Consider the following 26,237-nt stretch of genomic DNA (forward strand, 5'->3'; position numbering starts at 1 on the left):
GAAGTATGGAAGTAACTGGAAATATTTCTAAAAAATATTTATAATATTCACCATCAACACTGCTCTGTGTACCAATGTGGGCTGAGAGATAAGGACTGAAGCTGACTGAAGCCAGTGGACCTGAGCTCCCTAGCACTAGGCAAGGCTTGATGAGTCTCACCATCGTTGCCTGTTCATCTGATATCCAGATGACATGGCAAAATAACCCCTAAGTGTCTTTTTTTCCACTGAACAGATGAGTAAGTGGAGTTACCATAGACCGCATGCAGTAACCAAACTACATAAATTACCATTCATTTTTTCCTGGTGATTGTGTGCACTTAGGGCACAAATTGCAATTACAGAACTCAGGCATTTGTTATATTTTGGGGAAAGACTTCATGAAAATGGGAGTTTTCATGATGCCTTAGGCAGGCTCTGAGGGGTATGAAATTGTGTAACTGAAAAAGAGACGTGATCCTAAAATACAGTAAATCAGAATCTGAGACAAGTCTCTTAATGCAGTCTGAGCTGTTGTTTGAGTGCCTTACATAAACTTTTTCATTCCTTTTTTCTGTTAGGTTTGTGAGAAAGGGAATAATCCTAAATTGGTGGAATTGCTATTAGCCAATGGTGCTCGAGAGCAGGATGTTCGGAGTGCTTTAACCATCAGTATAAAGAGAGGAGATAGCCAAATCATCAGCTTGCTCTTAAAGAAGCTTAGCCTTGATGTTGCCAACAGTAGTATATGTCTTGGCGGATTTGGTATTGGGAGACTAGAACCCTCCTGGCTCATTCCTTTGTTCCCAGATAAACTTACTCCATTAAGAAAACAAAGTGAGTATATATAGAATTTGCTATATAAAATGTGTCATCTCTTGATGGTACTATGTAAGTGTTCTAGATCAAGACCTTCAGCTGCGGATCTGTTCATAGCATTCAGCTGGTTTTCAAGCCAAACCTTGAAAATAAATCAAGTTATTTCTGTTATTTTTTGTAAACTATTTGGATTTCTTTGAGAATATGCCATCTTTTTGGTTTCTTATACATACAGATGCAGGTTCTGCACTGGCAAGAATGGTGCTTAAATTCCAGATGAAGAATATTTCAGAGGATAGATTAAGAGCCTCCTCTGATCTAAACTTCTCTGAAGATGGAGTGGATAAAAACTATGACTGGAATTTCATTTCTGACCCATTAGTGGACAGTGTTTTTCCTTTGAGTGATGATATTGATAGTGAAGGTAATGGTTTTTCTTTTTAATTTTTGTAATCTCAATCTATTGTACCAGGGGTAGACCATAGCCATAAATCATTTGTTTATTTGGATTTGAGATAAAACACTTCCCATCAAAAAAACACTTTTATCTAAAATTTTGTTTGTTGTAGCATTGGAAAATAGTTTATGGTGAGTATGTATGTCCTTTATCTACAAAATTAGGACCTTAAATAATTTTATTCAGTTATCCATTTAAAATTACTTTCTTGTAGAGAGAAAGAGTGGGATTCATCCAACCCAATTTAGATAGTGACTATTTTGATCTCTGCTGCTGAGCTATTCTCTTATGCTGCCTCTATAGTCAATAGCAAAAAGCAAGTGCTTCAAGAACACAGTTTGTCTCATCATGAAGTCAGGTGTACTGTGATGTAGAATCCCCATTCCCTGGGTTGTCTATAAAAAAAGTGCACACAGCTAAGTCTGGTATAGACTTATATACTATATTGTTAACTTATATACTATATTATTAACAAATAAAGTGGGTGAAACAAGCCTATCCCAAATATGTCTAATTGATTAGAAAGTGTAAATGACAAGTCTATGTTCAGTTCAACATCATTTTCAGTAAACATGTCAGGAAATCTGAATGCCTTCAACTTACGAAAATCAGCATTTCTGTCTATAATACCAGTAACTTAATAATAAGGGTAAGTGACCTTTTTATTGTTCAGATGTCACTGTTGTTTTAGAACTGTTGGATACTTAAAATCATCACAGATGAAGAATTTGAATTTTGGAATCAGAGGATCCTAAGGAATTTTTTCAGTTCTGTTTTGTTCTTTTCTTTTACATCAGTCAGCACCATTTTTAGTTTCTGTAGGACTATCTCTGCAGCACACATATATAATACGTACTATTTGTTGTTCCACATAGAAGAGTTGTTGTCATACATAAATTATGGTAAAAAAAATACAGATTTTGCTAATAGCAGTGATTTTAGAAGTTCTAAAAGTAGCTTTGAGAAGAGCAACACTAAATGGGTCCAGATAACCCTAAATCACCAAAGCCAGAGTGGGATTTGATGTTTCATTCTCAATGAATGTGGGAGTGCAAATTTATCTATTAAAATACAAACTTTTTATTTTTTAAAAAGTTATTTACACTGCAGTAGCACAAAGATGTGTTACAAAACATGTATAATAATCCCAACCTGCTGGAAATTTTAAATTATAATGCATCAATATAACAAGCTGCAGGTCATATTTGGAGCATGTCATGTTAGTATGGCCTACATACTCTAAAACACATTGGCACCATTCTTGGCCTACTGCACACACAATTAACCAGTGGGATCCTGCCAGTATTGATGCTTTTGAAACGTATCTCTCCTTTGTATGTCAGCATCTGTATTGCAGTTGAATTCTAAGCCTCATCTTCAAATACATTTTCTCACTTACTTGTCCTCCTGTGTTATTGTTTTTTACTAGGAAGTGAAGGTTCACTTTTTACAAAAAAGAAGTCCAATTCTATTGCAGTTGCTGATTTATATGGTAGGGAAATGGCATTTCAAAGAGGTTCTCCTACTTTGCCGCGACATTCCTACTCTGTGGTAAGTCAGATCCTTATTCATTCCAGGCTTCTTAGAAGTCCATCTGTGTTGCCTACTGCAAAATTGTTAATAATCAAGTGTTAGGAAAGGTCATGTAACCATATGGGCTCTTATCTTACTGTTGCCATTTAATATTTCCTTCTATGACTGCAGTTACTGTGCTCCAGATGACTGTACGGATGAGAGCTTATTTCAGCAAAAATTTATGGTCACTAAAAAGTACATGTTCTTGTGAATTGCTCAAATTTCTGGTCTGATGTTCAAATGCAGATAGAGAAACTGTGGACCTATTCACAAAGACTTAACTACCCCTTAGTGAAGCTAATCTTCAGAGTGCCACTGCGATCAATGAAGACAGACCAATTCCATAAGAAGACATGAAAGGACAAATCGGTGGAATCAAAGTCAGGTTCCTTTGAAAGAAGCTTGTCTCTTTCCATTGACTGTAACGGGAAACTGGAGAGACTGGCTTCCCTAGAGAAAGTTATTTTTTGTAATATCCTGCTCCATCCCACCCTAGTGAAAGTCATTTTAGCTTGCCAAAAAATGCACTACTTCCATTGCACTTTAAATCTACTTTTCTTTCATATTGCATGGATCAGTAAGTTTTAAAAAGATGTGACCTATTGTTATTTTTAGTTGAAACGTACAGTTTCTTTGTGTTCCCCCTGGAAGTCTTGATAGAAAGAAACCACAATGAAAAGAAATTTACTGAATTCAGATCATTTTAGATATCTGCACATGTCCGTAACTGGTTTTTGTTCTCTTCTGGGATTTTCCAGGGACCTGGCTCAGATTATGAACCATTAATGAAACAAAGAAGAAAATTCTTCCCTTCAGATGAATCCACCAGTAAGTAAACTGTACAATTTAACACCTATAACAGATTTTTCATCCTTAATGCTTTCATAGACATAGCATGTGAAAATTTTAGTCAGATTATATATTTGTTTGCAGAGAGGAGGATATATTTTGGAAATACTATAGTGGTGTATGAATAAAGCATATATAGGGAATTCTTTTTTTACTGGGCTTCACAAATAATCTATGTAGAATTAAACATGCAATGAAATTTCATGAGTGCCCTTATTAACTTTCAAAAGCTACTTCTGTTGCGCAGTGCATAAGCATCCATCTCTTCTCTACTGTCTTACAAATTTCTGTCTCTTAATAGAAGTCTTCATGGATTTGGATCTTAACCAATATCCAAACATTCACTGTCTTCTGCATCTTTAGATCCCAAGTTGATTGATCTTAATTTTAATTATGTGATAAATGAAATCATGCTATTTTTCCCATGTTTTTGTTTTAATAGAAGGTATCTCAAAATTTTCACCACATATGAGACCATCAGACAGTCTTTCTTCATTGATCTCAGAGAAAGAATATATTAAATCACTAGATCTTTCATCAAATGAGCTGGAGAACATTGATGCCATCAGCCAGAATAGCAGCTTAACTAGTCATCTGGAACATCTTGAGAAACTGGAGCTCCACCAAAATGCTCTTACAAACATTCCAGAACAACTGTGTGAAGTAATCCTGCATAATTTTATGTAATACAAGTTGAGATCAGTTACAATAGTTTGTCTCTAACAATGTAGCCATAACAATACTACTCATGAATGTGGGTGTATGTTTTTGCATGCTTCATACATTCACTCAATTTTCATTCAGTGAATTTATGTTCAGCTAGAAATAAAAGTATTTTTATGGAACTGTTCTAAGTCATTTACTGCAGAGAACTGCATTAGGACATGTTAGGTTGAGTAACATAATAACGTAAATGGAACCGAGAACTGCAGGCAATTCATATCTCTTAAATTTTATGAAACTGAGCTAATTAATTTTGAATAATGCTGTATATTTTATTCTGTAATAGAAATATTATGGGTTGCATTGGTATGATTGCTATTTTCTGTTATTTTTCCTAGTGATAGAAATAAAAGTAAATTAATAAATTGTGTTAAATATCATTCAATTTAAAACCTGTAATTTCATATTTTCATTTAACTTTTTAAAAACAAATTATCCTTTTCTTTCAGAATTTGAAATGCTTGACTTACTTGGATTTGCATAGTAACAGATTTACTTCTTTTCCAACTTATTTACTGAAAATGAATTGTATTGCAAATCTTGATATCTCTCGAAATGACATTGGACCTTCCTTTGCTGTGGATCCATACCTCAGATGTCCAACTCTAAAGCAACTTAATCTGTCATACAATCAGCTGGTGTGCACTCCTGAATTTCTTACAAATGTTGCTGAAAATCTGGAACAGCTGTTGCTAGAAGGGTGAGTAGCATTAGTAAATGGACTGTAGCATAACAAATATGGCAGAAAATAATGTATTTGTCATCCAGAATCATGACTGTTATAGCATGGAAAGGATTGTTTAGCGAGCAGTGAAACACTGACATAATCTTCTAAATGTGTAAATTGCTGCAATTTTCAGTGTTGTATTATAAAGCACATGAGAATATCTGTGGGCCTTGATAGAATCTAATGCATTGCAGTTTCAGTAACATACTAACAATGTTGTAGTTCAGTGTTTTTCTACTGCCATGCTATTCATGCACAGGACTGTCTGTGTTGTCTAACATATTCAACTACGTTTTCTGTGTACAGAAATAAGATGGTGATATTTTTTACTCAGACGTTCGCACAGAATAAAGATAACAACATATGTAACTAAAGCAAGCAGTATTAAATCTATGAATCGAATTTACAAAAGCAATATTTTAAATTAAAAATCCTGTTGCATTTCTTTATTAGCTTTATCTTGAACTTTATTAGCAATGTTAGCCTTGCAAAACAGTGCTGCATGGCTCTTTTATCTAAGTATTTTCAGGATCTTTGTGTCTTTCTCTTTCTGGTGTTCTTCACAGAATATATTGTTTGTAACATTATATACTCATCCTGGATTGTATCCCCTATATGGAATTCCATTCTTTTTTTTTTTTTTTTTTTTAGATTAATAGTCATTCTGTGATTATAAACCTGCAAACACGTATCTTTAGTAAACAGAACTACTCACAAATGCAACAGTCCTCTTTGTGTGGACTTGAGCTGCAGTATGTAATCAGGAGATGACACCTTGTAGTACATTCTGACATTTGCTCTTTAAATTAACTAAAACAATCTTAACATCATAGAATCATTAAGGTTGGAAAAGACCTCTAAGATCATCAAGTCCAACCGTCAACCCAACACCACCACGCCTACGAAACTATCAGTCATGTTATTCCATGCTGCCACATGTGCCAGTATTTTTGATGACTGGTCAGTCTTTATATAGATAAAAGTCTTATTTTTTGTTTACCAGTGTAAGGATAGCATTGTCAGATCAATAGTCTTTACTTTTAGCTAATTGTTTCTGAATAAAACATGGATTTTTTTTCTTCATGTTATCATAGGAACAAAATTTCATGCTTATGTTCACCCATGTGCTTGAAAGAACTGAAAATTTTAAACATTAGTAAGAACAATATTTCATCCCTTGCTGAGAATGTCTTCATGGGCTGTACAAAACTGGAGCAGTTCAACGCCAGGATGAATGCTCTTGGTAAGTATCTGTGAAAATAGGATCCACCTTCTGGAAACTATTCCAAGTCACAAAAATTCTCAACCCACTAGCATTTGGAGTCTTGGGAGAACAGAAAAGGAGAACACCACATAATATGCTTGTCCTTGTTTATACAGTTCCCTATGTATGAACTCTTGATTACTGTTGGAAGCAGTATATTTCCAAAGGGGTTTGATAAATATTTGACCTGACTCAGCGTAACTCATCTTGTTTTTACATTTGTAGTGGGTACCATAAAAATGGTTGAGTGTACCTGGGATCATACATACTGTTAGGGAAGGTTCAAGGCAGAGGAAATCATTCAAAGTTAGCTTGCAAATCTAGTACTAATGCAGGTTTAATACTGTACTGAAATACATATCATACAAGCGTCCTGGCTTGTATCAGAAACTGTGGCCAGCAAGACTAGGGAAGTGATTGTCCCCCTGTCCTCAGTACTGGTGAGTCCACCCCTTGAACACTGTGTTCAGTTTTGGGACCCTTACTACAAGAAAGACATTGAGGTGCTGGAGCACGCTGGAGCTTGTCCAAAGAGGGGCAACGAAGCTGGTGAAGGGTCTAGAGCACACGTCTTATGAGGAGCAACTGAGGGAAATCAAGTTGTTCAGTCTGGAGAAAAGGAGGCTGAGGGGAGACCTTACCACTTTCTACAACTACCTGAAAGGAGGTTGTAGTGAGGTAGATGTTGGTCTCTTCTCCCAAGTAACAAGTGATAGGATGAGAAGAAACGACCTCAAGTTGCACCAGGGGAGGTTTATACTGGATATTAGGAAAAATTTCTTCACCAAAAGGATTGTCAGCATTGGAACAAGCTGCCCAGGGAAGTGGGTGAGTCACCTTCCCTGGAGGTATTTAAAAGACGTGTAGATGTGCCACTAAACCATGGTTTAGTGGTGGACTTGGCAGTGTTAGGTTAACAGTTGGACTCGATGATCTTAAAGGTCTTTTCCAACCTAAATGATTCTATGATTTTAAGTATTACCACACTATGTCCAGCATTGTCTTCTGAATAAAATAGAATGTTTGAATCACGTGCCTAAATGCAAATGTCATTTGAGATGCCCTGAAATATCCCACTTGGCTTACAGCTTCTGGTCCAGAAAAAGCCGGTCTTCCATAGCTCTTATGATGTATCTCCAAGGCATGTGCAGATAGCTCAGGTCCCACAGGGCAGATCGCCTTCACTAGAACCCACTGTTTAAGCAACTGAATTGAGTCTACGCTGTGTTTCAGTGACTTAGCATATTTTATGCAAAGGTATCAAAATTAATTTACCTATGAAAAATACAAATTGAGATTTTAATGATACTGCAGGAGCTCATAAGTTACTGTCACAATTTATTTCTATCTTCGAGACATAAAATCTTCCATTTTGAAATTATTGTCTCAGCATTTCAGAAGGTAGCTCTCATACCTGCATTAAACACAACTAACTGAACCATTGGATTCATTTTTATATCCGTAAGACCCATCACTCACTGAGTGAAATACGGGGATGTTATGTGTACTAGCAATACAGTAAAGTGTAAGTAAAATTATTTCAGCATAGAATCGTAGAGTCTTTAGGTTGGAAGGGACCTTTAAAGGTCATCTAGTCCAAGCCCCCTGCAGTGAGCAAGGACATCACCAACTAGACCAGGTTGCTCAGAGCCCAGTCCAACCTGACCTTGAAGGTTTCCAGGGATGGGGCACCTCTCTGGGCAACTTGTGCCAGTGTTTCACTACCTCATTGTGAAACTTCCCTTGTATCTAGTCTAAACCTGCCCTCTTTTAGTTTAAAACCATTACCCCTTGTCCTACCGCAACAGGCCCTGCTAAAAAGTCTGTCTCCATCTTTCTCACAGGCCCCCTTTAAGTACTGGAAGGCTGCAATAAGGTCTCCCTGGAGCCTTCTCTCCTCCAGGCTGAACAACCCCAATTCTCTCAGCCTGTCCTCACAGGAGAGGTGTTTCATTCCTCTGATCATTTTTGTGTCCCTCCTCTGGACCCGCTCCAACAGGTCCATGTCTTTCCTGTGCTGAGGGCTCCAGAGCTGGACACAGGACTCCAGGTGGGGTCTCACCAGAGTGGAGTAGAGGGGCAGAATCCCGTCCCTCAACCTGCTGGCCACGCTGCTTTGGATGCAGCCCACGATATGGTTGGCCTTCTGGGCTACAAGTGCACATTGCCGGCTCCTGTCCAGCTTTTCATCCACCAGTACCGCCAAGTACTATGCCAATATGAGATGAAGTATAGTAGTATGTAATGTAATAAAAGCTGATACATTAAACTTGGGTCTAAACTTCTTTCATTTGGGAGTTTTAAATAAGCTTTAAAAAAAGGATTCAGATTCTGCCTCCGGTAGCTTTTTTTCTTTAACCTTCCTTTTTTTTTAACCTTTTTTTTCTGCTCTAGAAATAATACCTGACTTGTCATCCAGCATAACAAGCTTAAAATTATCCCAAAATCATTTTATTAATGTTCCAGAAGCAATTCTTCTTCTGCCACAGTAAGTTATTATTTTATTTACTGAAGTTAGTGTCAAGTTCTTGATGAAGAAAATCTGATGGCAAGACCTTTGTTAAGCAGAAAATTTTGCATGTTTTACAGATTTTCAGGAAATCTTGTCTAACAGGTTAAATCCAAAACTTAGCAGCTTTTAACTGACAACAAATCAAGTCACATTTTCTTCATTATTTTGAGAAAATCTGTTCCTCAGATTCAGATCATTGTTATTGAAAATACGTTGCTTGACTGCTGAATCTGACAATTCTTGCTGAGAAGACCAGAATGAATTTATTATTTTCTTGAAACCAAGAGCAAAAAGATACTGTCATTTTTTCTTTTTCAAGAAGTTATGCAGAATTTTGCACAAGGCTACCAAGATTAGTTTTTCACTTCCTAAATACCACAAGATACTTATTCTTAAAGGATGACACTTCCCCTTAATGGAGTAGTGATAAAGATGCATGTGACATTTGTTTTGCTATACCTTCAAAGCATTGCTCATGTGAAAATCAGACTTCTGCTTGTTTTTGTAGAAGTTACTGACATATTAACAGGTCACTAGAATCAGATAGTGAGAGGAGTGCTTGGAAGAGATGATCAGATCAGTTATCTGATAGGTGTGGGTAGATGTGAATGCTGATGGCACCATGTGGAGGGCAGATCCACAGATTTGTGAACTTACATTAACCAAATTTACATAGAGCACATCATTATTAACATGATATTACACTGTTTCAGCATGCTAACATTTATATTCACGGCAGCAAATTTAATGGTTGAAAAAGGGGCAACTTTCAAGTCTTACGTCTCCCAGTCCAGACAAATCAATAAGGAGCTGCATGGATTTTTTGCATGTTTCATGCGCCATAGGAACATAAACAATGTATTTCTCCAACAGAGGACTTACAGAAATGAAATGTTCTTTTTTATGTAGTTCCTAAATAAATGTGTAGTTGAACTATATAATTTATGCACATACATATATTTACAAACATATATTCATAGAAACATTCTGATAAAAGGGTAAGGTATCCATACCATCTGATGTTAGTATCCTAAATTAGGAACAAGGAAGAGAGCTGTTCAGATCATCTAGTGAGGCTCCATAGTTTATAACGGGAATCTTGGGTTCTAGAAACCTGATAATACCAGGAAGTTCCCCATTGCTTTTTTTTTTGTTTGAAATTTATAAAAAAGCACATGAAAATACATATTAGTATTATGTGAGATTGCAATTAACTTTTAAAATATATTTATTCTAGTAAGATAGACATTGCACGTAACAGTGTACTCCATAGTCCTGCACTCAGCTGTAACTGGAATCCTGAGCTAAAGTCTATTCTCTCTTACCTGGGTATAAATAAATACTGACTATGTTAACAGTTGAATTACTGAATATTCGTGCTACAGGAGTGTGAACAATATTTTCCTGTGTCTTCTACTAATCTGAGCAGAGCCATGCATGTCTGCAAATCACAGAAGGAAGTGGACTATTATCACAATATGTACACTTCTTTAAAGTGACTCTTTAATTTACTATCTGAAACTTATACACACAGTACAGTGTGGATGTTTATTTTCATGACCAGGCAATTTAATTCACAGACAAATACATTAGAAATATATTATACAGAATCAATCATAGGTGTTTTCTTATAATTTTTTCTGAGGTAGTGAAGACCTACTTACAATATCTTCATTACTTTTGCACGTAAAAGTAATTCTCTTTTCTTCTTCTACCTATATTCCTGTCAAAAAAGTAACTGTTCTGATATCTAACCTGTTTGTTTATTTATTAAAAATTAATACAGCTCCAGTTAATCTCAGTTTTTGGGTTTTTTTTTTATTTGCTAACTTCTCTCTTTTTTATTTTCATGGTTTTAGTTTGCGATCACTAGATTTAAGCCAAAACAAGATCATAAGCCTGCCTGGACCAATGCACTGGAAATCACTAAACTTAAGAGAGCTGTTATTTAATCATAATCAGATAGACGTCTTGGACTTGAGTGAAAAGGCATGTGCATGGTCTAGGCTAGAAAAGCTACACCTGTCCCACAACAAGTTAAAGGAGGTAAAGTGTAAGATTATACCTAAAGAAAATGAAATCTTGTTCAATTGAATGCATTTTTTCAGTGTTCATTTGATTTTCATGTCACCTTTCATATCATTGTAAATTCTATTAGTAAAATGATATGTAAGCACAAATAGTACTTCCTGTGAATGAGAATCACTGTATTCTATTAAGCTTTTTTGTCTGGAATATGTCATATAATCGGTTTGTATAATTAATTCATTATGAGTTCCTTATTAGTGTGAGATATTAGGCCTGTTCATTAAAAAAAGTTAAAACTACGGTGGTAAAAATAATACCTAGTTTTGTTAAATATTTAATGTATTCATGCTCATACTTTTTTTTAATATTTAACTGCCCATTAAATGTTCTTTTATTTAGATTCCTCCCCAGATTGGCTTCCTAGAGAACTTGACTTCTCTGGATGTAAGTCATAATCCCGATTTGAGATTCTTTCCAGATGAAATGGGAAGACTGTCCAAAATCTGGGATCTTCCTTTGGAAGGACTTCATCTTAATTTAGACTTCAAACATGTGGGATGCAAAGCCAGAGACATTATCAGGTTTGTTGCCCTATTATTCTTGAATATTCTTGTTTTTCTTTCTTGGGAGAAGCATTAAGAAAACAACATATCCTTTTGAAAAGGCATGCTGGTTTGTCATATGAAATCTAGCATGCTACATGGAAGATTATCATATTGTATCATATAATATCATATCAACACACAGACATAAAATAGGTTATAGTGATTTAGACTATAATAGTACTACTTCTTGAATTTGGTGTTTCTATAAACCATGCAATAAATGGTACTTGCTGATTATTTCTAATATGTTTCTTGTGTTCCCAAGTGCATTGCACAGAGCACATTTTGGGTAATTACAAAACAAAAAAAGACACATTCTGAATTCAGCTTTAACTTTCAACTCATAAATTAGAATAGACTGTTAAAATCCCAGTAATATAAACAGTTATTGAAAATTTGAAGAAAATGGTGTGGTTTTAGTTTTTCCCTTAGTCTTGAGTTCTGTTGGTATTTTTCTTTATTATACATTCCTATGAGTTCTGCAAATCTTTTTATGACAGATTTCTTCAACAACGACTGAAGAAGGCTGTACCCTATAACAGAATGAAGCTCATGATTGTTGGAAACACTGGCAGTGGGAAAACTACCCTGCTACAACAACTAATGAAATGCAAACGAACAGAATTGGGCCCTCCAAAAGCTACAGTAGGCATTGATGTAAAAGACTGGATCATTCAAGGGAAAGGCAAAATGAAGAAAGAGCTTATATTAAATGTGTGGGATTTTGGAGGTATTTCAAGAGCTTATTGTCTTTTACTATTGTCTTTTCTAACACATTAATGCATTACTTATTCTTACATTCAGCCTGTGAATTTTCGAATTGTGGACAGTAGGATCATGCAAACTTACACCAAAAGTCAAGGGACCAGCTATAAATTAGTAAATTCTGTAAGCTGCCAGCTAATGCCTCAAATTTAATATAAAACCTCAGGAATTTCTCATCATCAGATGTGGTCTGACCACTCGTTTCAACCATAGCATGCTAGAGCTGTCATTTCAGAATAGTAATAAACTGCTTGTAATCACCCAAAGAATCATCTTCCACTCAACCCTGTTTCTCCCTTTTACAGTCTGGGGCTCTCTAGGCTCTACAGTATCACTGTTTCGTTGAGGTCATGGAAAACAAAGCGCTTAGTAGGAGCCTTTGAACTTTGGGCTTTTAGAAAACTTTCTAAGTTTGGGGGACTCCAGAATCACTTCTAAAGTTCAGGGGTATTTTAGGCTATAGAAAAGTTATTTTTAAACATTGGTCAATGATTATTTGAATACAGTCTATATCACGATGGATAAGCACAGAAGAGCAACATTCAAGATGAATATCCAGCTTCAGTTGTGATTTTAAGTGCTTAATCATGTGAACTGAGGAGTCTTATTTTGAAGTTGCTGAAAGGATAGTAGAAAAGGAAGGAAGAAGGAAGGAGTGAGGGAGAAATTCAATACTGGAGTTTTAAAAGAATCATGACCTTTCAAGTTGCCTTTGCCATGACCATGTTTACCCAGTTGTTAAGTCTTACACTTCTTGATATAAAACTAGCTTACATATTTCAACACTACACTTCAGCCAATGAGCTACTAAAGAGTACCTACCTAAAATTCACAGTTATTACAGGTTTCCTGTCAATTTAGATAATTTTCTGTAAGCATTAATTTCATTTGTGGATTAGTGATGTGAGAATAAGTGTTCTGCTGCCTTTTTGTAGTCTGAAAATGTTCAATGAGGGAAGTACTAAACAGTGGAAATTTGTTGTCATTAGGACAAGAAGAGTTCTACAGTACCCATCCTCATTTTATGACCCAAAGAGCTTTATATCTTACTGTTTATGATCTCAGCAAAGGACAAGCAGAGGTGGATGCTATGAAGCCGTGGCTTTTTAACATCAAGGTAAACCATAGATATGTACAGAATGAATTCCATTTTCCAGGGAGCTGTTGGTGAACAATGAATTAACCACAAATATTTTTAGAGAGGGGAAGAGGAAAGAAGCTCTTCAGCAAATAAAAATAGTAAGATGAAACGAGAGCTGAAATACATCATATATTGGATATTAAAATATTTGTAGACATACAAAGATATGATCAGCACCATTTTGTACTTAAAGTGGTACACAGTGACGTGTAAAAGAATAGTTTGTATGTTCTGGCAATATTTTGTATTGACTGATAAAAATAAGAAAGCTGTAGTATTAAAGGGGTGACAAGTTAAACCTGCTTTTTCTTTTACACCTTTGTGAATTTTGGGGAAATGAGAATTTCACTAATTTAAAACTGACTAGATGCAGGTTTGAAATCATGCTGTTAAGTGTATGCTTAGCATCCTATTGTTGATAGGAATGATTCCAGGACTATGGTAGGGAAATTGGTCTGAGAATCTGCCTATACATTTTTCTTATGCTCTAAGTGTTTTATTTTCATTTGATGGAATCACCCCATGGTGAGCATTACTTGTCTTTTCCTTTTGTATGATGGTTAGCCACAGCTGAGCAATGCAATTACATAAAGATTTTGTATACTTATCCTGTTTGTTAAACTTGGTTTTTTCACTCTTTTTACCTTGAGCAGTGGTACAGGTCAGAGGGTTACAGTCATTTTAGTGTTGATGAAGACCATTTCTGATGCATTCTCCTTTGCTATGCAGCACTTGCTGGTGTTTCATTGCTGCACTGTTCCAATGACAACTAGCAGAGTAGCCTTTGCTTTTCCATTTTATTGGGTGTTTTTAATGAAAAATACAGTTTTCCCTCTATTTTTCTGACAATGTTATTAATCTGCAAGGTATGAAATCCAGATCTACACTGCCTCCTTTTAGAAAAAGCTGATTTTTTAATATTTCTCTTCTGAATGTATGTTAAAAATTATGTTTCATATTTATAGACTGATGCATTTTTACTGCCTTATCCAGTCAAGGATATTATATGGGATTGCAGTTTAAACTTACTCTGAATAAAGACATGAAATAGTATTTCAGATTTCAAACTTACTTAAAAGAGGTATATTTAGAGAGGGAGAAGCAGTTGCTTTTTTCATTGTATTGATTGTTTTGACTAAATTGCTCACATTTTATGTGGATATAAAACAATAACATCAACATTCACTATTGAGTTAATTGACTGTATGGATCTTACTAATAGGCTCGAGCTTCAACATCCCCCGTCATTCTTGTTGGCACTCATTTAGATGTTTCTGATGAAATGCAACGTAAGGCTTGCATGACTAAAATTACTAAAGAGCTGTTGAATAAACGAGGCTTCCCAGCAATCCAAGATTATCACTTTGTGAATGCTACAGAAGAATCTGATTCCATTATCAGACTTCGAAAAATCATAATAAAGGAGAGTCTTCACTTCAAGGTAAGCTACATACTGTTCATAATGTTGAAAACATCCTAGTTTGAGTTAAGTAAATACATTTTTAAACATTAATTAACACATAATTAAATGCATTTTTAGTATGATAGCAAACTCATCTTGCCTTCTATAAAATGTTATACACAGCAAAATAATGAAGGAAAATCATGAGGTTTGTTTTCATTTGATTTTCTACCAAAAAAAAAACTTAATAAAAATCTCAACTAAGTTATATTTTCAAGCACTATAGCCATAAAGAGAATATGTAATTGAAAATAGGCCATCTTTTTCTTAGGAAGAAATCTAATCAGCTGGTTTTTGTTGGATGGCAACATGTAATTGCAGTTGTAAGTATTGCAAGATTTCAGGGTACTAGGAAATAAGATTTTGTGATTTCTGAAAGCCACTAATTCTCCATTTACTGATTTCATTTTACATAGTGTGAAACTATTCCTAGAAAGAGGAAAGTGAATTAAAGCAGGAAAAGAAGACCCCTTGGACTGAATGATTCTCCTGAATTGGAGAATCTGCACCTTAGTTCTATTGTCTCCAAAGTCACCCCTGCCACTCATTCCCTGCTATCTCCTTAGCCACAGCATGAAGCTCTAAGTGTGAATGACAAGCATGAAGAGACTAGCCCAGGCATGGAGCTTACAGAAAGACAGGATCCAATCTGTAGGAAAAAGAATATGCATACTTTTATTTTTTCATTTATACAGTGTCAATCAGGTATAGTGTCATAACATTTTAAAGAGAAAAGGTGATGTCCTGTGCTACTGAAGTCAATGGCAGAATTTCATAAATCATAGTAGAGCCCATTTTTTTTCTGAGTTACTGCTCAGAAGATTTTATAGAGCAAATGCTGTATTTATGACCAGCCTCACACTGGTGGTGTTTACAAAGGAGAGAAAGAGGGTGCACAACCCTTGTTTCTCTCTCAGAATCTACCAACTTAGCCACATCCATAATCTCCCTAACTTCATTTCACAGTTCAAGGAATAGCTGACTAGTGCTAAGGGGCAATGCGGTGGCCTATTCAGATGGAATGGATTCATTTCGCTTCTTGTACATCCAGTAGTCATGAATAGAGCTGGTGTTTGTAAAAGTGTATGAAGCCCTATATCCCACCATACTTTTTCAACACTCAGAAGTTCTGCTTTTTGAAAACATTTCACTCTTAGGTACCTAAAAATTGTTCCTGTAACATCCATGTCTCTTGCAACTGTGACTTAAACTGATGTTTTAACTTCTACACAAATGTAAGGTAGGCTGACGGAAAGGAGATCGTTTCCATAAATAATGTAGACATTTTGTGAAAGGAGTGTTACAAGGTACCTGCTTGAAAGTTAGACAAAGTGACTTAAGTATTCAACATTTTGATCAAGTGCTTGGAGTCTTTGAAATTACATGATGTACTAATTACATTTTCACAAGGTACTAATTACGTTTTTGACACATAAAAAAGCCACAGTGTTTAACTTCTTTGAGAGGAAGATCACAAACTAAGAAGCCAATTTGGATATATTGGGAAAATTGTTTCCCATTTCCTCAAAAAAATTACTCGCTCAGCACTCATGGAGAATGAAGAATCCGGTCAGGTACTAGCTAATACTAAAGGTCAAAAGATGTCTCCAGGAAGGAACTTGGGCTCAGGCAACGGGGCAAAACACCCGACTGTTTCCCTTAAGTGTCACTAACCTGGCTAAATTCTTTTCTTCCTCTTCTCTTGTCCACTGTCAGCAGTGGAGACTTTTAATTGAGCTACTACCCTTTTCCTCCCAGTTTATCTAAGGACATGTCTAGAGATATTACAGATTACAAGAGGTATCTTTTGTCAACCTGTGATGTTCATACAGTGAATATTTTCCTTCTACTTCAAATCAAAGCGTCTCTTCTGAGAAGACATAATTTTTTATTTTTTATGCACATGTAATATGGAAATATTTTCTTTGAAGTACTCATTTATAGAAAGACATTCATATTATAATTCTGAAAGAAGAATTAGTTACATCTACTTTTCAGAAGCCATGTTAGTCAACAAATGAGTGTTCTTGTTCCTTCTTGCTGCTACTGTTGAGTGGACATACCCACCTTACATTTTAGTTTTCTTGTCTGCATTTCACATAAATAAATTAATACATTTAAGATTATTATTCCTAATTATACAGATCAGAGATCAACCAGTGGTTGGTCAGCTAATTCCTGACAGCTACCTGGAGCTGGAGAAGAGAATTTTGCTGGAACGTAAAAATGTCCCAATTGAATTTCCTGTGATTGATCAGAAACGCTTACTGGATCTGGTACAAGAAAGCCAGCTACAACTGGATGAAAATGAACTCCCTCATGCAATTCACTTTCTGAATGAATCAGGTAAAATATTATCTTCAATGTACATTTGTTAGCACTTTGTTGCAAATCTGCAGCATTTTTGCTGTATGCATTTTTGAATTTGTGGCAAGGTTGTCACAACGTGTTGAGCTGAAATGCTTAAGCCTGGGTAGCATTAGTTTTATAATCCAGGTTGTTCTGTGATAAAGGAATTCTATGATCTAAAGGATCACTACTGTAACAATTTATATCTCTTACCCCTCCTGGAAAACATACCTGCTGGTTAGCACAGTTTCTGAAGAAAGATGCATTTGCTGTAATGGCTTGAATAGAATAGCAGTTAGATGAATATATGTAACAGCTTATCTCAGTGCCCTACAGACTTCATAAGGTTAAATAATAAACCACACAGAGCATAGCTGCTTGGCGAAAAACCAAGTCAAATTACAAATATAACAAAACATCTGAAAATAATGGTAAAGCTGAACAAACTGTGATTGCATTCTACTCTTCTAAGATATTGACATAAATTCAATAGCTGTATTTATTATTCAGACTGCTTATGTCAAGTCATATAAGAAAAAAGAGTGGGATGTTTACTTTGCTTACTATGGAGCTTGAGAAATGCATTGCTAATTACAAAATTCTTTGTGCAGGTGTACTCCTTCATTTTCAAGACCCAGCACTGCAGCTAAGAGATCTGTATTTTGTAGATCCTAAGTGGCTATGTAAAATCATGGCACAGGTTAGACACTGATTACTTTTTGTATCTACATTTATGGAACTTTTTCTCCTGTCTGAAACCACTGTAACTTATCAGTGATTCTTCTTCACCATTTCTTTACTGTTTCATGATCTAGAATTTTCTTAGGGCCCAGATTGGTTTACCTGGCTCTTCCTGCTTCCTTTGCTTTCTAGACAGGTGTCTGTCTCAGTAGTTCTATGTTCTTACGCTGTAATGTCCAATATCATTAACGATTCTGTGATTCTGTGATTTAAACTGCACCGAACACAAGAATGCAAAGTAATCCTGCAACATGTTGCCATAGGTTGAGATGAAAGCTGGAACTTTTGATTAAAGTAGTAAGAATGGGTGAAGAAGGATCATTGTATTCTTGCTACCGATGACAGAGGAAAGTGGGTGATACGAATTCACATGCTGGGATGGGCGAGTAGCAGACTGACTGAAAGTGAAACCATCATTGAAATGTTGATCTAGAAAATCAAAAGCAAACTCCTAAAATTTTAGGTATATATTCAGATTTCCTAACCTCCAAAGCTTTACCTTTCATTCAGTGCAGGAAATGGGATGGCAAAAATCTTAAGTTTGAGCCCTTAAAACTGTTGGGATTAGGAGTGAGAAAAGACCTAGAAAATCACAACACACAGTGAAAGCTAGTGAAGAATGGTAGCACAAAAGTGGCTGGGACAGGTTAAATTTTTTCCCTGCTGTCTTCTTGCTGCCTAGCATTATGGAAATGTTTGGTTTCACTGCGAAATGGAGTCCGTTTTTCCCCCTAAATAATAGGCTACCAAATATTTCAGGGAAGAAAGTTTGTCAAGAAAATGGAATCTAATGATGACTGTACACCTGAAATTGTTTTACTTTTTTGGAAAGATTTTGACAGTGAAAGTGGAAGGCTTTTCTAAATATCCTAAGGGAATTGTAAAGCGTTCAGATGTGGAAAAATTCCTTTTAAAGAAGAGCAAGTTTCCTAAGATCTACATGTCACAATATTTCAAGCTTCTGGAAAAGTTTCAGATTGCTTTACCATTGGGAGAGGATCAACTACTAATCCCAAGCAGGTAAGCAAAGAGCTAAACCCACAAATGACAGACATAGAGATTGATCAAAATAAAAACCTCCCATCAGACTAACTAGTTTAACTGATCATCAAAGCAATTTGTTATATGGAAGCATGATATATACTTAGTACACTACATTTTAGTAAATGCTTTCAGACACATGCTAAGCTGATCCTGTAGCAGATAAAGCTTACATCATATTAGGATGGTGGGTAAAGGGAATCTATGAATGATAAAACGCTTTATGAGGATAATATTTCTTTTACTGTTACCATGCTTTGAGGCTATAGCAGAAAGATTATAATGTAGCTTTACATCGCGGCGTGCCACCATTACAGATATTTATTGCTATATAAAAGATAGCCATGAATTTCTATAGCCTATTTTCTTGGAATGAGAACCACAGTCAAGTTACTCAGAGGCAGTATCTCCTCCAAACAGTCTAGTTATTAAACATGTGACAAAAAAGCATTATGAATTTGAATGCAATCTTTTTGCTTCATCTGAATGTGGTAACACAGTTTCTCTGCCTCAGTTACAGATTTCCCTAATGTGTTTAATAATGCTTATGTTGCTTAATGGAGAGGGTGTTGCATGGTTGCGTTGATTAGAGTTTCTACATTCTTCAAAGTCCTGAGATAGGAAGATTTTATCTGAATGTGTCTCAGATTTTTCTCACGTTTACATTCAGTATCTAATGATTGTTAGTGAGATTCTGTTGGGTTTAAATTACAGCAGAACTTCACATTAGCCCAAGCAAGCAGTATAAGCAAATACATTATCTGTCTGCTTCCTAATAATTTGAATCATTCATTCATTAATAAATATACATTTTACGTAATAAATAGTATATATCATCAGTCAGTTTGGATAAAGTACATCATTACATACTATCTAATATTTTTATTCTTTCAGTTTGTCTGATCACAGACCTGTTATAGAGCTTCCCCATTGTGAAAATTCAGAAATTATCATCAGGCTTTATGAGATGCCATATTTTCCTATGGGATTTTGGTCCAGGCTGATCAACAGGTTGCTTGAAATATCACCTTACATGCTGTCAGGAAGAGGTACAAATCTTTTCCAATTCAGCTTACAAATCTTCTTCAATTCAGCTTGTGTGGGACTATTCTCGCTGCAGAGTTGTAGCCTTTATTTTGTTTGTTATTTGAGTAGGCATAAAGCTACAATCATAATTAAATATTTAAAGTACTGCGAATTATTCTGAATATTTTAAAATACATCATTCATATTGGAGATCAGATTTTTAATCTAATTTTGTATTTTCTAGAGCGAGCTCTTCGTCCTAATAGAATGTATTGGAGACAAGGCATCTACTTGAATTGGTCTCCTGAAGCTTATTGTCTAGTGGAATCAGCAGTATTTGACAACAACCCGGACAGTTTTTTGAAAATTACAGCGCCTTCTTGCAGAAAAGGTTAATTGTTCCTGAGCCTGATTTTTACTCCAGTTTGATTGCAGCTTGGCATTTTGGTTTGGTGTGCTTTTGCCTTTGGAATGTAGAGTTTAGCTTTGTAATTACAAGTATGGCAGATTGAGGCTGTAATTTCCCACTTTTTGTTTCTTAAAGGGTGCATCCTTTTGGGGCAAGTTGTGGATCACATAGATTCTCTTATGGAAGAATGGTTTCCAGGTTTGCTGGATATAGATGTATGTGGTGAAGGGGAAACACTGTTGAAGAAATGGGCTCTGTACAGCTTTCAAGATGGTGAAGAACACCAAAAAATACTACTTGATGACTTACTTAAAAAAGCTGAAGAAGGTATATATTAATGCCATTTGAGGTATATAGAGATACACCTGTACATACATAAACATTATACAACATCCCCTTTATAACTTTTGGGTACTTCATGTTATTTAAAAATGTTTTATTTCTGTCAGAAACAATCATAGTATAAGTCAAAAGCAACTTGTTCTTTTTTTTATGTAAGAGCCATCTGTATAAGTATAGACTATGGGACAGATTGAAGCTACTCCTTATAGTCATGTATAAATGGCAATAATTAAAAGAACTGTTTTGCCATGATACCGATAATGCAACTACATTCATGGAATTGAATCTAGCACATAGTAAAACTGATACTAGATCTTTTGGTTGGACCACATACGACAGTAATTTAAAAGGCAATATTCAGGATGGCGTTCTACATACTAACAGAATTCTTTCTTTTTATAGACAGAAAAATAACCTCTTGGTGTTGTTGCATAGCAACAGTTGCTATCACATTTGATTGGTACATATACAGAACCTTGAAAATACTTAAACATGTAAGATACATTAAGTTGAATGGCAAACTTAATTAGTGTTATGTTCCATATATATATGAATGTATGTTTTTAGAGAGAGATAGATAGATATATATATATGCACACACAGAGGAATGAACTTAATTTTAGGTATATTGATCATATGCACTCACAGAAATCCATGTACCTTTCAGTGCCTTTTGAGTGATGACTACCCTTTTTTTTTTTATATGATCTCATTTATTTTTCTTAGGTGACCTTTTGGTAAATCCAGACCAACCAAGACATAGCATTCCAATAGCTCAGATTGCTCCTGATCTGATATTGGCTGATTTGCCTAGAAATATTATGTTGAACAACGATGATCTGGAATTTGATGAAGCTCCTGAATTTCTCTTGGGTAAGCATTATTTTTTAGGGTTTTTTTGCAGAGCTTATGTAAACAAATCTATTGAAGTTAGTTCTGCAACATATGGAAAACATTTTAGAGATTTCTTTTCTGTGGAAATGTATTTTCTAAGGTATTCTGAACTTCAGGTTATTGAGTTTTGAATTTCCCATTAACTTGTATGCTAGGACACTGTTTTTTATGTGCTTAGATTACTGATCATGAGGCTTAACACAGTAGATGATCCATACATTTTAAAATTGGTCCCTTTCAGCTATTTTTTTGAGAAATGTTTTATATCCCTTTGTTTTTAATGTTCTTTTCAATTTTACCGTTGGAAAGGTGATGGTGGGTTTGGATCTGTCTACCGTGCATCCTATGGTGGAGAAGAGGTTGCAGTAAAGATTTTCAATAAACATACTTCCCTCAGGCTCCTAAGACAAGTAAGAAATACTGCCTTTTTTTCTGTAGTGCTACTCTTTGAATACCAACCCTAGTGAAGAGCTTAAAAAGCTTTCGTAAATTGCAAGACTTCACTCCAAGACATTTCTGAATTTACTTCTGCAGTATTTCATCTGAAATTACCCTTTACAGGAGCTTGCAGTGCTTTGTCACCTCCATCACCCCAGTTTAGTGTCTCTACTGGCTGCTGCAATCCGTCCCCGGATGCTGGTGATGGAATTAGCCCTTAAAGGATCTCTCGATCGTTTGCTTCAACAAGACAATGCCACTTTAACCAGAACACTTCAGCACAGGATAGCTCTACATGTAGCTGATGGCTTAAGGTAAATATGACATCTACATTGCTGTAAAAACAGGATACAGCTTCAAGCAGGATATACGGCAAATTAAAAGCTTATATTTTCTTATATCTCAAGTAGAATATTCCCTGGGTCAAACAAATGCTTGTATTTTTGTGATTGATTAGCTGATATGTAACATGAACTTTTGTTACCTGTTTTTTTCTGCTAACAAGTGGCGCTTCTGTAAGTAGAGAAATAGTAAGAGCTCTGGGTAAAATTTCTATGTGGCTGTTGATTTCTTATTAAAATACCAAATAAATTAATTTAGTGCATTTTAAAGTTCAGAAAGTCCACGAAGGTCCTCAGGAGCTATTGAAGTGTGACTGTAAAATGACAAAACCTGCAAAGGAGCTCAGGGACCAATGAAGCTTAAACTTCTAAGGTTCAGTTTTCAAACAGTCAGTGGCACTTCAGATAAGACTTGGTTCTAAAATATTGCAATGCTTATGTGTCAGTAAGTAGTATTTCAGAAAATGCTAAAGTCAATATACAGTAAGACAGTGTCATGTTGGTGGTGTTTGACATTTTTAACACAATATTTAGCATTTGAAAGCATGATTTACTGTTGTGGGAATAATGCATTCAGTGTGTGTGTATAGATGCATCCCTGAATTATGAATGCTTTCAATAAATACTTTTTTGTTTAATAGGTATCTGCACTCAGCCATGATCATCTACCGTGATTTAAAGCCTCACAATGTGTTGCTTTTTACCCTATATCCCAATTCAGCTGTTATTGCAAAAATAGCTGACTACGGCATTGCCCAGTATTGTTGCCGAATGGGAATAAAAACCTCCGAAGGCACACCAGGTATGGAAAAATGCCTTGTTTTACAGTGCACTATGTCAAAAAATAGGTAATGTGTTTTTTATGTAGTCTGTAAGAAATAACTCAAATTTATATTCTAGTCAAAATCACAAAACATCATCTTAATCGTATTACAAGTTGTGATGTCAGATTTATACCTCTTGGCCTTTCTTCCTATTCATGTTTTAACCCCTTTTAGAAGAATCAAGGAGTGTATTAAAGGCGTAAAAAGAGAACAAATTAAATTACATGCATTTATTATAATTTTTGCTGTCTTGTTTAATATGGTTATTGTGATATTGAAATTATACTGCTACAATTATTTGTTGTTTTAATTTTCAGTAATGCATAGGTAGGTCTTAATTTTTTTTAAAGGCAATAAATAACCTGCACTGTTCCCTGACTTTAGAGAGATACATTTTTAAGCACTGAACAGTTCAACAACTTTGGAAAGTGCATTAAGGTCTTGGAAATTGTGCATGAGGGTGGGACTTCAAGTGTTAAATGTTAGGCCTTCAGTAAAGACTGCAGACTTGACCTTCATTTTCAGTATTCATTGATAAATGAATTATTTTATATGTAATGATACAGGAGCTCTGCAACTGATGTACTGTCCCCTTCCTTTATACTGATTGCTGATATTTTTGGAGGTCTGCCACATACAAACTATTGCCAGCCCAGAAATAATGTGCCATTTTTGGTTTACTTCCTGTGACATTTTCATCAATAAGTGTTTGCTCTTAAAAGGATAAAGATGGCTTCATCTTGGTATGAATCATAACTATTAATGCACGATTTATTTGCAGGATTTCGAGCACCAGAGGTTGCCAAAGGAAATGTTATTTATAATCAGCAAGCTGATGTTTATTCATTTGGCTTGCTGCTTTATGACATTTTAACAGGAGGAGGTAGAATAATGGAAGGCTTGAAGTTTCCAAATGAATTTGATGAATTAGCAATACAAGGAAAGTTACCAGGTATGCCTTGTTTCTTAAATTTTTAACATGAAAGTGTGCTGCTGTCTCAAAAAATAACACCTCTCATGTTTTATGTTGTGTCTGACAGTGATCAGAGGAGGAGACTAAATAACCGCAATTTTTAGAAGCTTCTCCTGATTTTATATGGTCTTGAAATAGTGAGAAATAGGCATCTATTCAACATCATGTTGATTATAATTTCATTGCAATTTCAAGGGATCTAGCTGGTTCACTTCATAAAGCAGCAGAGGTTGTGTATACTTGGGACTTTATCCAGACCTAGCTAAAATGGCTGTTGCTGAAGCAACATAATAGCCAGACTAAGTATCCTGACCTGCCTAGTGGATGAGGGAGAGGCTGTGGATGTTGTCTACCTGGACTTTAGTAAAGCCTTTGACAGCATCTCCCACAGCATTCTCCTGGAGAAACTGGCAGCTCCTGGCTTAGACAGGTTTACTCTTCATTGGGTAAAGAACTGGCTGGACGGCCGAGCCCAGAGAGTTCTCTGGAGCTAAATGCAGTTGGCGGCCAGTTACAAGTGATGTTCCCCAGGGCTCAGTTTTAGGGCTGGTCTTGTTTAATATCTTTATTGATGATCTGGATGAGGGGATCGAGTGCTTCCTCAGTAAGTTTGCAGATGACACCAAGTTGGGTGGGAGTGTTGATCTGCTGGAGGGTAGGAGGGCTCTGCAGAGGCATCTGGACAGGCTGGATTGATGGGCTGAGGTCAACTGTGTGAGGTTTAACAAGGCCAAGTGCCAGGTCCTGCACTTGGGTCACAACAACCCCATGCAACGCTACAGTCTTGGGGAGGAGTGGCTGGAGAGCCTGGCAGACAAGGACCTGGGGGTGCTGGTTGACAGCCAGCTGAACATGAGCCAGCAGTGTGCCCAGGTGGCCAAGAAGGCCAACAGCATCCTGGCCTGTATCAGAAATGGTGTGACCAGCAGGAGCAGGGACATGATTGTGCTCAGCATTGGTGAGGCCACACTTTGAATACTGTGTTCAGTTTTGGGCCCCTCACTAGGAGAAGGACATTGAGTTGCTGGAGCATGTCCAAAGAAGGGCAACGAAGCTGGTGAGGGGTCTGGAGCACAAGTCTTATGAGGAGCGTCTGAGGGAACTGGGGTTGTTCAGCCTGGAGAAGAGAGGCTGAGGGGAGACCTTATCGCCTTCTACAACTACCTGAAAGAGGGTTGTGGTGAGGTGGGTGTTGGTCTCTTCTCCCAAGTAACTAGCGATAGAACAAGAGGAAATGGCATCAAGTCACGCCAGGGGAGGTTTAGACTAGATATTAGGAAAAATTTCTTTACTGAGACAGTGGTCAAACATTGGATTGTTTGACTGTGATTCTGTGACTTGACCCTTACATATTACTGTGATAATGCATATCATGCACTAAGATAAACACAATTCCACTTCTGTTCTTTGATCATAGAATCATTAAGGTTGGAAAAGACCTCTAAGATCATCAAGTCCAACCATCAACCCAACACCACCATGCCCACTAAACCATATGCTGAAGTGCCATGTCCACACATTTTTTGAACACCGCCAGTGACAGTGATTCCACCACTTCCCTGGGCAGCCTGTTCCAATGCCTGACCACTCTTTCAGTAAAGAAATTTTTCAGTAAAGAAATCATGATACATTACACTAAAGTATCCATCATTGAGGAGCTGCACATCTTAAAATCTTTTAAAAAACCCTTGAAATCTTATTTAAAAAAAAAAAAAAGTGCCACTACCTTAAAAGAGCAGCCATCCCTAAAGGTTTTAAATAGGAATTCCCTTTTAACTTGTCAGGAGTGTGAGGTCCCTGCCCAGCTATGTAACATTCTTCATATTCCATCTGCATTACAATATGTAGTTGTTCACTGCTGGCAGAAAGAGTAAACAGGCTATCAGGCTAGATGTGATGTAGTCAGCTGAACAGCGTAACTCAGTAATTGGCAACTTCTGTGTAAAGAGCTGT

The 26,237-nt window shown here is 36.1% G+C and overlaps 1 protein-coding gene across 1 annotated transcript in view; it reads left to right on the forward strand.

Annotated features, from left to right (window-relative positions):
* LRRK2 (leucine-rich repeat kinase 2) overlaps nt 1–26,237 on the forward strand; it is a gene marked incomplete at both ends in the record, with an annotated part of 60,355 nt that overhangs the window by 23,623 nt on the left and 10,495 nt on the right. Inside the window, 24 exons of the mRNA XM_010288906.1 lie at nt 561–816; nt 1,034–1,222; nt 2,685–2,806; nt 3,589–3,658; nt 4,122–4,342; nt 4,852–5,102; nt 6,224–6,372; nt 8,788–8,881; nt 10,765–10,951; nt 11,333–11,514; nt 12,039–12,268; nt 13,293–13,420; nt 14,667–14,885; nt 17,051–17,252; nt 17,867–17,955; nt 18,829–19,016; nt 19,932–20,086; nt 20,308–20,454; nt 20,608–20,799; nt 21,541–21,687; nt 22,018–22,118; nt 22,270–22,460; nt 23,129–23,289; nt 24,093–24,263. Coding sequence (XP_010287208.1) covers nt 561–816; nt 1,034–1,222; nt 2,685–2,806; nt 3,589–3,658; nt 4,122–4,342; nt 4,852–5,102; nt 6,224–6,372; nt 8,788–8,881; nt 10,765–10,951; nt 11,333–11,514; nt 12,039–12,268; nt 13,293–13,420; nt 14,667–14,885; nt 17,051–17,252; nt 17,867–17,955; nt 18,829–19,016; nt 19,932–20,086; nt 20,308–20,454; nt 20,608–20,799; nt 21,541–21,687; nt 22,018–22,118; nt 22,270–22,460; nt 23,129–23,289; nt 24,093–24,263 — 4,042 coding nt within the window. The remainder of the gene's footprint in view (nt 1–560; nt 817–1,033; nt 1,223–2,684; nt 2,807–3,588; nt 3,659–4,121; nt 4,343–4,851; nt 5,103–6,223; nt 6,373–8,787; nt 8,882–10,764; nt 10,952–11,332; nt 11,515–12,038; nt 12,269–13,292; nt 13,421–14,666; nt 14,886–17,050; nt 17,253–17,866; nt 17,956–18,828; nt 19,017–19,931; nt 20,087–20,307; nt 20,455–20,607; nt 20,800–21,540; nt 21,688–22,017; nt 22,119–22,269; nt 22,461–23,128; nt 23,290–24,092; nt 24,264–26,237) is intronic.

This window comes from Phaethon lepturus, unplaced genomic scaffold (genome assembly GCF_000687285.1).
Source record: "Phaethon lepturus isolate BGI_N335 unplaced genomic scaffold, ASM68728v1 scaffold876, whole genome shotgun sequence".
NCBI lineage: Eukaryota > Metazoa > Chordata > Aves > Phaethontiformes > Phaethontidae > Phaethon > Phaethon lepturus.